This window comes from Physeter macrocephalus, chromosome 10 (assembly GCF_002837175.3).
Source record: "Physeter macrocephalus isolate SW-GA chromosome 10, ASM283717v5, whole genome shotgun sequence".
In the NCBI taxonomy this organism is placed as follows: Eukaryota; Metazoa; Chordata; class Mammalia; order Artiodactyla; family Physeteridae; genus Physeter; species Physeter macrocephalus.
In genome coordinates, this window is record NC_041223.1 from 53,893,800 (window position 1) to 53,905,438 (window position 11,639).

The window sequence follows — 11,639 nt, forward strand, 5'->3', positions numbered from 1 at the left end:
CATACCGCAAAAAAAAAAAAAAAAAAAAAAAGCCTATTGGCAGCTTTTGACCTTATTTGAAAAACTATCTTCCCCATCAGCAGCATTTGACTTCTTTAAATGACCCTCTTCTCTTGGCTTTCTGAACACCTTTTCACTGGCCAAGCCTTCTCGGGCTCCTTTGCTGGTTTCTCCTCATCCTTAGGATTTAATGAGGATGAGTGGGAGAAAACGGGAGACTTACTGAGTGGTTTAATGATTCGGGAGCATAAATTGTGGTACATGACACTAGAAAGGTAAAGCAGGGTGCTTATCTTGGAGAGCCTTACATAGCAGAAATGTTCTTAGAAGGATGTCGAGCAGAAGAGATGACAACAGTAGTTTTGTGTCTTAGAAAAGCCATTTTATATGTTAAAGCTGTGCAATAAACTACTTTGGATTATTATAGATATTACAGCCAATTTATTTGAACCAAAAAAATACTGATCAGAGGAATGTTTTCAGCTCTGTTTAGCTGATATTTCTGTAAACGTTCTTAAAAATAAAATGATGTATAATAAAGCAGTCAACCTGATTTAACATATCAGAACTGATGCAGCCAAGTGGTTCTTTTCCATTGGGGAACCTTGCACTTAACCCAGAGATGTTCTAGAAACATTTTTTGTGAGGCAGGGACAATTACTCATAGACCAGTATCAGTGTCAAATACTATATCCATGCCTTATTTATTTGTTTATTAACCAGACAACTTTAACATTATCTTCTTCACCAGACTTGGCTTCAGGTGACTTTGTTGTTTAAAAAGTCCATGAATGAATAAATTAACAAAGAAACCATCTTCAAAGAACAAAGTAAAAACCTATAAAAAAAAATACTGAAAGTTCTGAAGACAGTTTCAAAATTGGAATTTCAAAAACAGTGATTGTTTAAAAAAAAAAACAAAACAGTGATTGTTAATCAACTATACTCCAGTATAAAATAAAAATTAAAAACAGTGATTATGACTTTCCAAATAATTTTCTTTGAAAGGAACAACATTCATTGTTTTTATGCTTTCTTGTGTGACGGTAAAAAATTTATAAGGTTGATTACTTTATAATCTGCATCCTGAAGATGTAGAATTGTACCTGGCCTGTAACCCTGCAGTAGTTTTGAAATCATCCAATTCTTTTGGAAGGAACAAATAAATTGTATTTTATAGGTGGCTATGGAGCTACAGCTTTAAATATGAAACGTGATCCTTTACATATTAAAATCAAAGGAGAAGAATTTCCCCTGACTCTGGGCCGGGATGTGTCTGGTGTGGTGATGGAGTGTGGACTTGATGTGAGGTACTTCAAGCCTGGCGATGAGGTGAGTTATCACATTCCACTATTCCTTCTCAAAATTTGCAGATTGAATTCTGCTGCTTTTGGAAATATATTCCATATCATTGACCTTTTTTCTTCTTTTCAACAAATATACTGAGCTTTGGCCGGAGCCCTCATTTTCTTGGTTCAGTTCTTCTTTCTGTTTCTAGTTCTGTCACAATAGCTTGCTGTGCTTAAACTTTTCTAAATCTAGTGCTTAAGAATTGCAAGACTTGGGCTTCCCTGGTGGCGCAGTGGTTGAGAGTCTGCCTGCCGATGCAGGGGACGCGTGTTCGTGCCCCGGTCCGGGAAGATCCCACATGTCGCGGAGCGGCTGGGCCCGTGAGCCATGGCCGCTGAGCCTGCGCGTCCGGAGCCTGCACTCCGCAACGGGAGAGGCCACAGCGGTGAGAGGCAAAAAGAATTGCAAGACTTTAAGATATATATGATTGGGACTTTTTAAGTCTTTAAATGACAATTTCTGCCTTATGGGTTAGATGGTTTTAAAATAGCTAAAGGTTGATATAATCACCTGTCCCTTGTCACTTTGAACTTTTATACCAAGAAATTAAAGTCAGCTTATAATAATAGCTAGCACTGTTCTAGTTGCTTTTCATAAAATAACTCATTTAATCCCTATGAAGTAAGTACAGTTAGGCCCAGTTTACAGGTGAGGAAGTCAAGCTATAAAGCGGTCCCACAGCTGATAAGTCGTAGAGCCAGGATTCAGGCCCCAGAGACTGTTCTTACTGGTACTCTAAGTAGCCAGTAAATACAGCAGGATTTACTGGTATCTACCTCCAAAGTGGTTTGACTTGGTAAATCTAGAATCATACTAAATAATACATTGATATCATGTGAAAATAACTCTATTATTTGCTGGATTGCTGACTTGTGATTTTTTTCACAGGGTGGGGTATGTATCAGGGAACACTCTCATGCTTAGCTTTGGCTTGAAAAGATCTGTTTCTAACGAAGTTGTGTGTGTTTCAGGTCTGGGCTGCAGTTCCTCCCTGGAAGCAAGGCACTCTGTCAGAGTTTGTTGTAGTCAGTGGGAATGAGGTAACTCACCAGTTCTGTGCTGAAATGCCACTGGAAAGTAGAAACAAAGACTGACAAATATCTCTGAAATAATTGGAGGTTTTTTTTTTTTTTTGAGATCAGGTTCAAGTTTTATGGGTAGTTTTGAAAGAACCGAGATAGAGAATAGGAATTTTTAAAAGATCTAAAAAAGTATTGGATGTCGTTTAAATAACACTGCCTGCCAAAGCGTTTATCTTTGTCTTGTGGAACAGGGATTTGGAGCAAGATCTAGAAACCCTGCTGTGTTTCTTGGTTTTATCCAGTTTAAATAGTTGAAACCAAATATACCAGTGGAGCATACCGTTCATCATAAACAGAAGCATGGAAGTATCAAGCTGTTTCAGATAACTTTCAAAACAGGAGTCTAATCAAATCCAGTCAGGAGGCCTAACAATTTAATTAGAAAGAAGGGGGTTAATATTAAGGAAATTGCCTACAGAAGGGAGGGCAGGAAGGGAAAGAAGATTAGAAAAAAGATAAGATTAGAAAAAGTCTGGAAAGATTACCTTCCAGTAAATGAGGGTAAAGGAAACAGCTGATCACAAAAACAAATTAGAATGTATTTATGAGGGCTCAAGGTTTATTTGGGTTTATTTCTGGGTATAGTTAGGACTAACGGTATTGTTGAATGTGGTCTTTTTATGAAGCATTAAGCAGTATCTGATAATGTAACCTATAAAACCTTACTGAACCTCTGCGAGGCAGGTTGAGTCATGTGGAGAAATTCCTTAGGGATAATCTTGGAGTAGGGTTTGCAGTAACCACTGAACCTGGCTGAATGTTATATCTCTGAAAATAGTTGCATTCCTGTGAAGATAGATGTACTTAATTGTGTTCATATGTTTGCAAGTCATTGCTTATTTTTGACTGTTATCTTCAAATCTAGGTCTCTCACAAGCCCAAATCACTCACTCATACTCAAGCTGCCTCTCTGCCATATGTGGCCCTCACAGCCTGGTCTGCCATAAACAAGATTGGTGGCCTGAATGATAAGAATTGCACAGGAAAACGGTAAGTATCAGTGGTGGCATCTAAAACTCCCTTCTTTCCTTTGGTGACGTCTTTGCAGTAGATTTGTCAGAAGCATTAAAACTAGGCTCACTTACATGAGCAGAGTTGTGCTAACAGTTAAAACAATTTCCAAAGAACTCTTGTGCCAGTTTGTACTTTTTTAATCTCATTCTGTTGATTCTTAGCTCAATCAATTGAGAATTTTAAAAATATGTAGATGGGGCTTCCCTGGTGGCGCAGTGGTTGAGAGTCCGCCTGCCGATGCAGGGGACACGGGTTCGTGCCCCGGTCCGGGAAGATCCCACATGCCGCGGAGCAGCTGGGCCCGGGAGCCATGGCCGCTGAGCCTGCGCGTCCGGAGCCTCTGCTCCGCAACGGGAGAGGCCACAACAGTGAGAGGCCCGTGTACTGCAAAGAAAAAAAAAATATATGTAGATGGATGTTAGGAGTCTGAACCTTCTAAAATGATGCAAAATTTTTGTATGTCCGTCTCTGGGAAGAAGATCCATAGCTTTCATCAGATTCCTAAAAAGGTTAAGAATGACTTCCTTACAGATTTTAAAGAATGATGGAGTTGCTCTCACACTTGAAGGTTTCTATGAAAAACAGATATAAAGGGTTTGAATATTGTTGAGTTCTCTTAGGCTCTGTGCTCTCTCAGGCTCCTTTAGGCAGTTCTGGTGCTTCCAGGACTTGCAGGTGTGCTTGCTGAGTTTGCAAAAACACAGTGAGTGTTAGACGTTCTTGAGTTCATATTCAAGATTCTGCTGCTTTCTAGCTGGGTGGCCCACTTGGACACTTCTCTTTTGTGAGTTTTGTTTTAGGGGTGAAATGAGATAACACATATAAAATCAGTGGCACAGGTTGTGGCACACAGAAGGCACTCAGTACATGGTGGCTACTGTTCTTAGCAATGCAACTGCTGTATTCTTTGTGTTTCAGAAAGTTGGCATCATAGAGAAAACGGATGATTTTATTATTTGGTGAGAAAACTAGGTCCTCAGAACCGTTCAGTGATTGTGATGAAGGAGAGAGCTGTAGGTCAAATTTTGTTTTCTGGTTGCTATAGATTGTGCCAGAAAAATAACAAGTCTGTGTCAATCTATACTCCTGTTGTTATGAAACATTGCACTTTACCTTTAATGTGTTGGATTATAGACATTGAATTTAGTGAACGCTTAATAGCTGTATTTCTGAAAGCAGTATAAAGGCTATTCATCTAATGAGGTGCTACCCTTCATTGTGGAATTCAAGGTAAATATTCTAAAGGTCAACGCTGTTTATTTTGTAAGCTTTTGGGCCTTATCATTCTTGAAGTTGCCATTTTGGTCCAACACTTTGTTTATATTAAATCAGTTTGATCATGTAGATTTTTCTAATGGTTTGTCTTAGTTAATAACCTTGCAAAAATGGTGTTCAGGATTTTTAGACGTTTATTATTATTGTAGGCTCTGCAGTGACATTGATGCTTTGTTTTGTTTTTCCTTAAAAGCATTCAGCTTTCTGTGCCCCCATGACCACTCCAGATAGAGAGCTCTCATTCCTTTTGCTGGTTCAGGCCCTCCAGGCATACTTTTTTTTAGTATTCTGTAGAGAATGAGTTAGAAACTGATCTAACTATCTCTTGTCTTACCAGTTTATCTTTGGCTTTCTAGGTACTATGTTATCTTCTGTTTAAGCAGTAATGGCTTGGAGCTGGGGAAGTAGAGACCTGGGTTCCTCTCTCTACACTGCTACTAACTAATCAGCTGACCACATGCATGCTTTTTATGGTCTCTTTGCTATTTCCACCAAGGTACTGAGTGTAGGACAATGTAGGTTGTTAGGTGAGCTTTGAGAAGTGGAAAGTTTTATACTTATAAAAGTGATTTATCTGTTATATTGAGTTGGGTCAGTTCATTGATTTAGCCACATGTTAACCACACTGGAATGAAATCCACTGTAAAGAGCCTCACTGGCTCACATCATGGACTTGTGTCACATTCCCACTTGTGTGGTGACTCAGATGATGCCTTTGTTCCGAGTGGCAGTGAGAGCTTGGCCCTTGGTGCTCTAGGAAATTTGTTTACTGAAATTATTACACATGGGTAGTAACAATGGCCTTCCTCTCCAACTCCTTATTTTTATTATTTTTAGAAATTTTAATTAATTTATTTATTTTGGGGGGCTGCGTTGGGTCTTCGTTCCTGTGCGCAGGCTTTCTCTAGTTGCGGCGAGCGGGGGCTACTCTTCGTTGTGGTGCATGGGCTTCTCGTTGCAGTGGCTTCTCTTGTGGAGCACAGGCTCTAGGCACGCGGGCTCAGTAGTTGTGGCTCACGGGCTCAGTAGTTGTGGCTCGCAGGCTCAGTAGTTGTGGCGCATTGGCTTAGTTGCTCCGTGGCATGTGGGATCTTCCTGGACCAGGGCTCGAACCCGTGCCCCCTGCATTGGCAGGCGGATTCCTAACCACTGCACCACCAGGGAAGTCCCTCCAACTCCTTATCTGTGAGAATCACATGAGAGATGTGAGCACTTTAAAATACTGTAAAAATAATTTTACATGAAGAAATTACTATTATAGGGGGATTTTACTAACTTAAATGCAGAGGTTCCGGTGTCCAAAGTGGCTTTTTTCAGTTTGACTATCCTTTGTGATTGGTGGAGCATATTTTGGCTTCTCTAAGCAATAATTATTCTTTTCCTGTTAGCTCTTGGCATTAAGGCAGTCTTTAGTCTGCACAAAGCAAATCAGTGTTTGTCATCAAGGACCAACAGTGTTTTTCAAGCCAGTTAATTAAAAAAACCTAAAACTAACAATGACAAAAACACCCACCTTGAAAGATTTTACAGGATTTCTTTGTAACAAACAGCTTTTTGATATTAGGACAAAGCTTTCTAAGGCCTGGATGGTGTTTTGCTTTTCCGTCTTTGTTCTATAATTATATTTCTGTAACAACTGAGCATCAGTTAACCAAGGGGATAATTTAATATTGACATCATGTGTCTTTTTTGCCCACGCTTTGGTATCACTAGACAAGTCAAACGAAATGATTTCCCTGTTATCAGCCCATCCATAGTTTCTTCATGATTTATTCTGTAGGAACACATAGATAACTTAGGGTTCTCAGGATGAATAGAACTTTTAAAAAAAAGTGGTTACACCAGATATTTTTGGAAAAGGGTTCTATTTGATGGTTATATTTATTGGTAGTGTCATGCTCTGCCTGAAATTCATCTCTTGCTGCGAAGTTGTACTTCACTGTTGGACAGAAGTATTAGAAAGTGTTAGAAAATGAACCATCCCCCCCCCCCCCCCGCAAAATAAATTTCACTTTTAAATTGTGTATACTTGAAACTCAATGAAGTGGATTTAGGAATGCTTTTCCCTCCTTCTTTTCTGAGATTAGGCTTTACGACAATAACACTTTGTCATGTAATTGTAAATTAGGTGTCTGATTAATTCTGTTTATAGAATTAGGCTCAAACATAAAACATTGTATCCCACCCCCCCCACCCCCACCCCCGCCCATATGCTTATACCGGTAATTACAACAGCTTCCTTCTTTCAGCTGCCTTCCGCCTGCCTGTCCTTCCCCCACCCAACCCACCTGTTCCTCCGCCCTCTCCACTCCCACCACCCCTAGGGACTTTGGGTTTTCATTTGCACTTTGACTAGGTTGTACGGGGAGAGGGGAAAGGGGAAGGAGAAAGCAAGCCCTGTGGTCTACTTGCTTGGAGAAATCCTGGGGGTGGGAGGAAGGGTGCTGGCTCTGGCCTGGCTGGTGTGCTGCCGATGAATTGCCTCCCCCCCCCCCCCCACCGCGGGCTTGTTTTCCAGGGAGCTCCGGGAGGGCTCCGTTAAAGGAATTAGTAGTAAACTCCTTCCTGGCCACTTGTGTTTTACAGATAGTTGCCCCTGTCACCCAGAAAACTATCCTGTGATGTTTAGGAGTCGTTCACTCTTCGGTGCACCGTAACCTCACTTCCGGCTTTGCCGATCAGCTGCAGGTGTTGTCACCCGGGTCATAGCTGACCGAGTTGCCAACCCAACGATACTTTTCAGTTCTTAACAATTGGACCTCTGAAGTCTCTGGTGCTGTTGCCCACCTTTGTTATGCTCACTTTTTCCATGGTTTCAGGGACACTAAACTCCTTTAGTTTTCTTCTTGCCTTTTGGACCAATTCTTATCATTTTTAAAGGCTCCCTTTCTTCCCCCAGCCCTTGAACTGTACCTGCTTTCCCGTTGTCTCCCTCCATCTTTCCTGTCTCCCAGGGTTATCTCATCTGCTCCCAGTTTCTATTTATATTTTGGTAACTTGCAGATCCTATTTCTGACCCCATCCTCTCTACTCAGTTCCATCCAGTTAGGTGTCCCCTTTGCAGCTGAAACTCAACTTGTGCAAAACAAGACTTACCGATGACCACCCTGACGCTTCCTCTATATTCCTACTGTCAGTTAACTGTGATTTTCCATAAGCCAGAATATGATATTGTTCCCAAACCCTGCTCCCTCCCCCTCTGCTGTGCAACTCGTTATCGTCCATGTCATGTAAAATTAACTTTATCAGTGATGTGTTGTACGTTTTTACATGTCTTTTAATTGGAAGAATTTTCTACAGACCAGCTTCTGGTTCTGTACATTTCACACTTCGCTTCTCTTTCACTGCTCATATAATCCGATGCTAGGTACCATGATATTCAGTCTTATCGTAATAAAATGTTATGATACCTTGTTGTGTTGACTTAGTGGGAAATAGGAATATTCCTGGAAGGCATTCTTAAACCAGGACAGCCTGTAATAACTGTACTCAGAAATTACTATGAACCACATCAGTATTTCCCACTAAGCCCAAAGCAGATGTATTTCCAAATCAAATCTAGTGTCACCTGACAAGAGAGGAAGTATAACAGAGAGGAAAGTAGGAGTGCAAAGAGGCAGCAGTTTTACTGATTGTGGTTAGTAGGGAGGAAAGATAATTTTCCGTCTACCCTTCTGAGTTCTCTGCTGGGACCTCTGTAACAGAAGACAGGGAAACGAAGCAAGAGAAAAATGAACAGAAGTTTATTAACGTGCACCTCACGTATACCCCAGAGATACTCAGGAAAAATAAGTAACTCAAAGAGTTAGCTTAGAATTCAGGCCAAAATGCCATCTTTAGTTCAAGACAAAAGATAGAGGAGTGTGTAGGGAAGGCCAGTTGTGGAAAGTTTACCAGGAAAAGCAAGAATAAAGTTAGTTATGCAAATTTAAATTGGTGCCTTCTCCATTGATAAGGGTCTACACTTATCTCCAGGGATTAACCTTTGTCCTTCTTGGTAAAGAGTAAAGCAAGCACCTTTGTAAACTTCTGTCCTGCTTTTAGGCAAATAGGGGGAATACAGAGATTTCTTACATCTACTTCTCAGTTGCCTTCAGCTCTGAATAATTCTTATGCCTAAGTGGTATGTTTTGGGGTGCCATATTCTTCTACCCTTCATTAGCATATCTTACTTTTGCAATTTTTATAAAAGCATATGTCTGTTACCCTAAAACTCAGTTCGCCTCTTGGTGGGTGTCAAGCCAAAAGACACAACCACGCCAAAGATAAGGAGAAGGAAGGACTTGTAATATTATCACTTGCAGCAAGTAAGGAGAATGCTGGGGCTCTTTCCCAAAGCAGTCTTTCTCCAAACAGCAAAATTGGGTAAGTTTTAAGCTAAGAGAACACGAATACTCATGAAGTGGCTTGGCCTTTAGTTGATTGAAGTCACAAGGGTCAGAAAAGGGCAACATCATCATCCCTTAGGTTCCAGTTCCTCTGGTGGTTGAGCGCTTCAGGCTAATCTTTATCATTGACAGAACTGGGAGTCATTACATCTGACTTACTATCATTGCTATTGTTACTTTTCTTGCCTGATAAGAGTTATTTCTGCATTCTTTGGTTCCCTTAAGATCCTTAATTATTGAGACCTGTTCAAGGGCAATCATTGTGGCCAGGCTTATACCACAAAATGGTTTAGGCCAAAAAATGGCTTCTCTTCTGTCAAGAAAGCCTGGCCTGGTTCTCTTTCTCTGGGGATCACCTACCCTATCTGCTTACATGTCCATTCAGATACCTTGCTGGGGCTTTTCTCCAGGCCTTGTGTAAGTGGGAGGGACTGATGCTTAGGCTTCACTGGCTCTGTAGGGGAGGAAAAATATCTCTTTCCTCTGCCCTTTTAAGTCTTGGCTGGGGCCCCCGTAAAAAAGGCAGATAAATTAACAAGAGAAAAGCATACACATTTATTTGTTTGTAAGTTTTATGCAACATGGGAGCCTTTATAAGGAAATGAATACCCAAAGAAGTGGTTAAACCTGAGCATTTTTTTTTTTAATTGAAGTACAGTTGACATATAGTATTATGTTAGTTTCAGGTGTACGACACATGATCCGACGACAATCAAGTGTATTACAAAACGGTCACCACAAGTCCAGTAACCATCTTTCACCATAAAAAATTATTACAGTATTATCGACTGTATTCTTTATGCTGTATATTACATCCCCATGACTTACTTATTTTATCACTGTAAGTTTTTATCTCTTAATCCCCTTCACCTATTTTGCCCAAGTCTCCTTCCCTTCTGGCAACCACCTGTTTGCTCTCTGTATCTGTAAGTCTGTTTCCTTTTTTAAAAAATTTTTTGGCCACGTGGCATGTGGGATCCTACTTCTCCAACCAGGGGTCGAACCTGTGCCCCCTGCACTGGAAGCACAGAGTCTTAACCACCGGACCGCCAGGGAGGTCCCTGTTTCCATTTTTAAACCCGAACATTTTTATGCCGGCTTTGATGAAGGAGTGGAGAGTCGTGGAAAAAAACGTGATAGGACAAACATATGCGCCAAGTGTAGCACACTGAGAAAACTTAGCAAGGCCTGTTAGTTCTGAGTCCTCACTGTGTCCCATCTTGGAGATAAGGTGCTCTTTTCCTCTAGGTATAGGGCACGCACCTCTCACACGAGGGTCTTATGACCAGCTTCATGGGAGAAGATCAGAGAGTCCTTCCCTCACATGCTGTTTCTCGAATTCCTTCAGCTTAAAATATTCAGTCTGCTAAGGTGCCGTATGTTCGAGTGGCACTTCCTGAGTCCTGTCACTTCCATGGTAAACCTCCTCTGACCATGCTACTTCTCTCATCCATTCTCATGTTGCCATCATAAGTGAGCCTTCCCTCTGTCTTCCTTCCTCTGTTTTGCACCAGATGGAAGGAACCAGTGTCTTGGGATGGTTAGCATTGCCTGTCCCATTTGGGGAGATGTGTTCCCAGTACCCCTGGTTGAAATTCTGAGTACATGTCCCCCCAGAACCATCGTTATACTGTGTGTAAGGTTCTTGGTCCATTATGGGTTAACTAAACCTTTTTAAAGGGCTACCCTGGGCATCTTGCCAAGATGTATAAATAGCTTTGTTTTCATGGGAAAATGTGTTTAAAGTTCTGAACAACTAATTTACACATGAACTCTTCTGTAAATTGGGGAATGTCTGCATGAATTACAGAGGAGTAGAAGAAGGGGACACACAAACCCAGGCTGTCTTAGTCCTGTTTGGTTGATTTATTTTGTAATTCTATTCCCCTTATTCAGATTAAGTTTCTCACTTAACTTAAGGGAATAAATTTTGCATATTATGATATGCTTTGCTATCTTTCACCCATTTTCCCTCCAGATTGAAAAGTAGTGTGTGAAACTAAAAGATGAGTTTATACATTTTCAGCAGCATCCTTATCTTTTAAAGACCATTTATTTCTACTGATGGAAGATTTAGCCATATTTAAATCAGCTTTGTTTCGGAGCCATTAGGACTCAATGAAGGGCACTCTACTCTTGTGACTATTTTTTCCCATTGCAAGTATGTGGTCTGGGGGGAATCGTGAAGGTCATATACTTCTACGTTAGAAAGGTGGAGAAACGAAATATAAGCTTAAATTAGATTGAAAATGCCAATTCTCATTCACTCACACCTAGAGTACACCTCTGTGATGATCATTTCATAGCTGATGAATCTGAGGCCTAGAGATTCAGTTAATGAGAGAGTTGGGACTAGATCCCAGGTCTCTAGATATCTGGCCCTGGCATTCAGAGATTTCTGGGGCTTAGCCAAAATGTAGACATTTGAAAGGCAATTCCCTACTTCTGGATCACCTGCTGTTTTGTAGTATGTTTCATATGTGTGTGTATATATATATATATATATATATATATATATATTTTTTTTTTT

General features: G+C 40.7%; 1 protein-coding gene across 3 annotated transcripts in view; it reads left to right on the forward strand.

The window, feature by feature from the left end:
* RTN4IP1 (reticulon 4 interacting protein 1) overlaps window positions 1-11,639 on the forward strand; it is a 57,019-nt gene that overhangs the window by 3,985 nt on the left and 41,395 nt on the right. For all 3 annotated transcript variants that reach the window (XM_007118740.3, XM_055087596.1, XM_055087597.1), the window contains exons 2-4: window positions 1,181-1,332; window positions 2,322-2,390; window positions 3,298-3,422. In XM_007118740.3, the coding sequence (XP_007118802.2) occupies window positions 1,181-1,332; window positions 2,322-2,390; window positions 3,298-3,422 (346 nt within the window). The remainder of the gene's footprint in view (window positions 1-1,180; window positions 1,333-2,321; window positions 2,391-3,297; window positions 3,423-11,639) is intronic.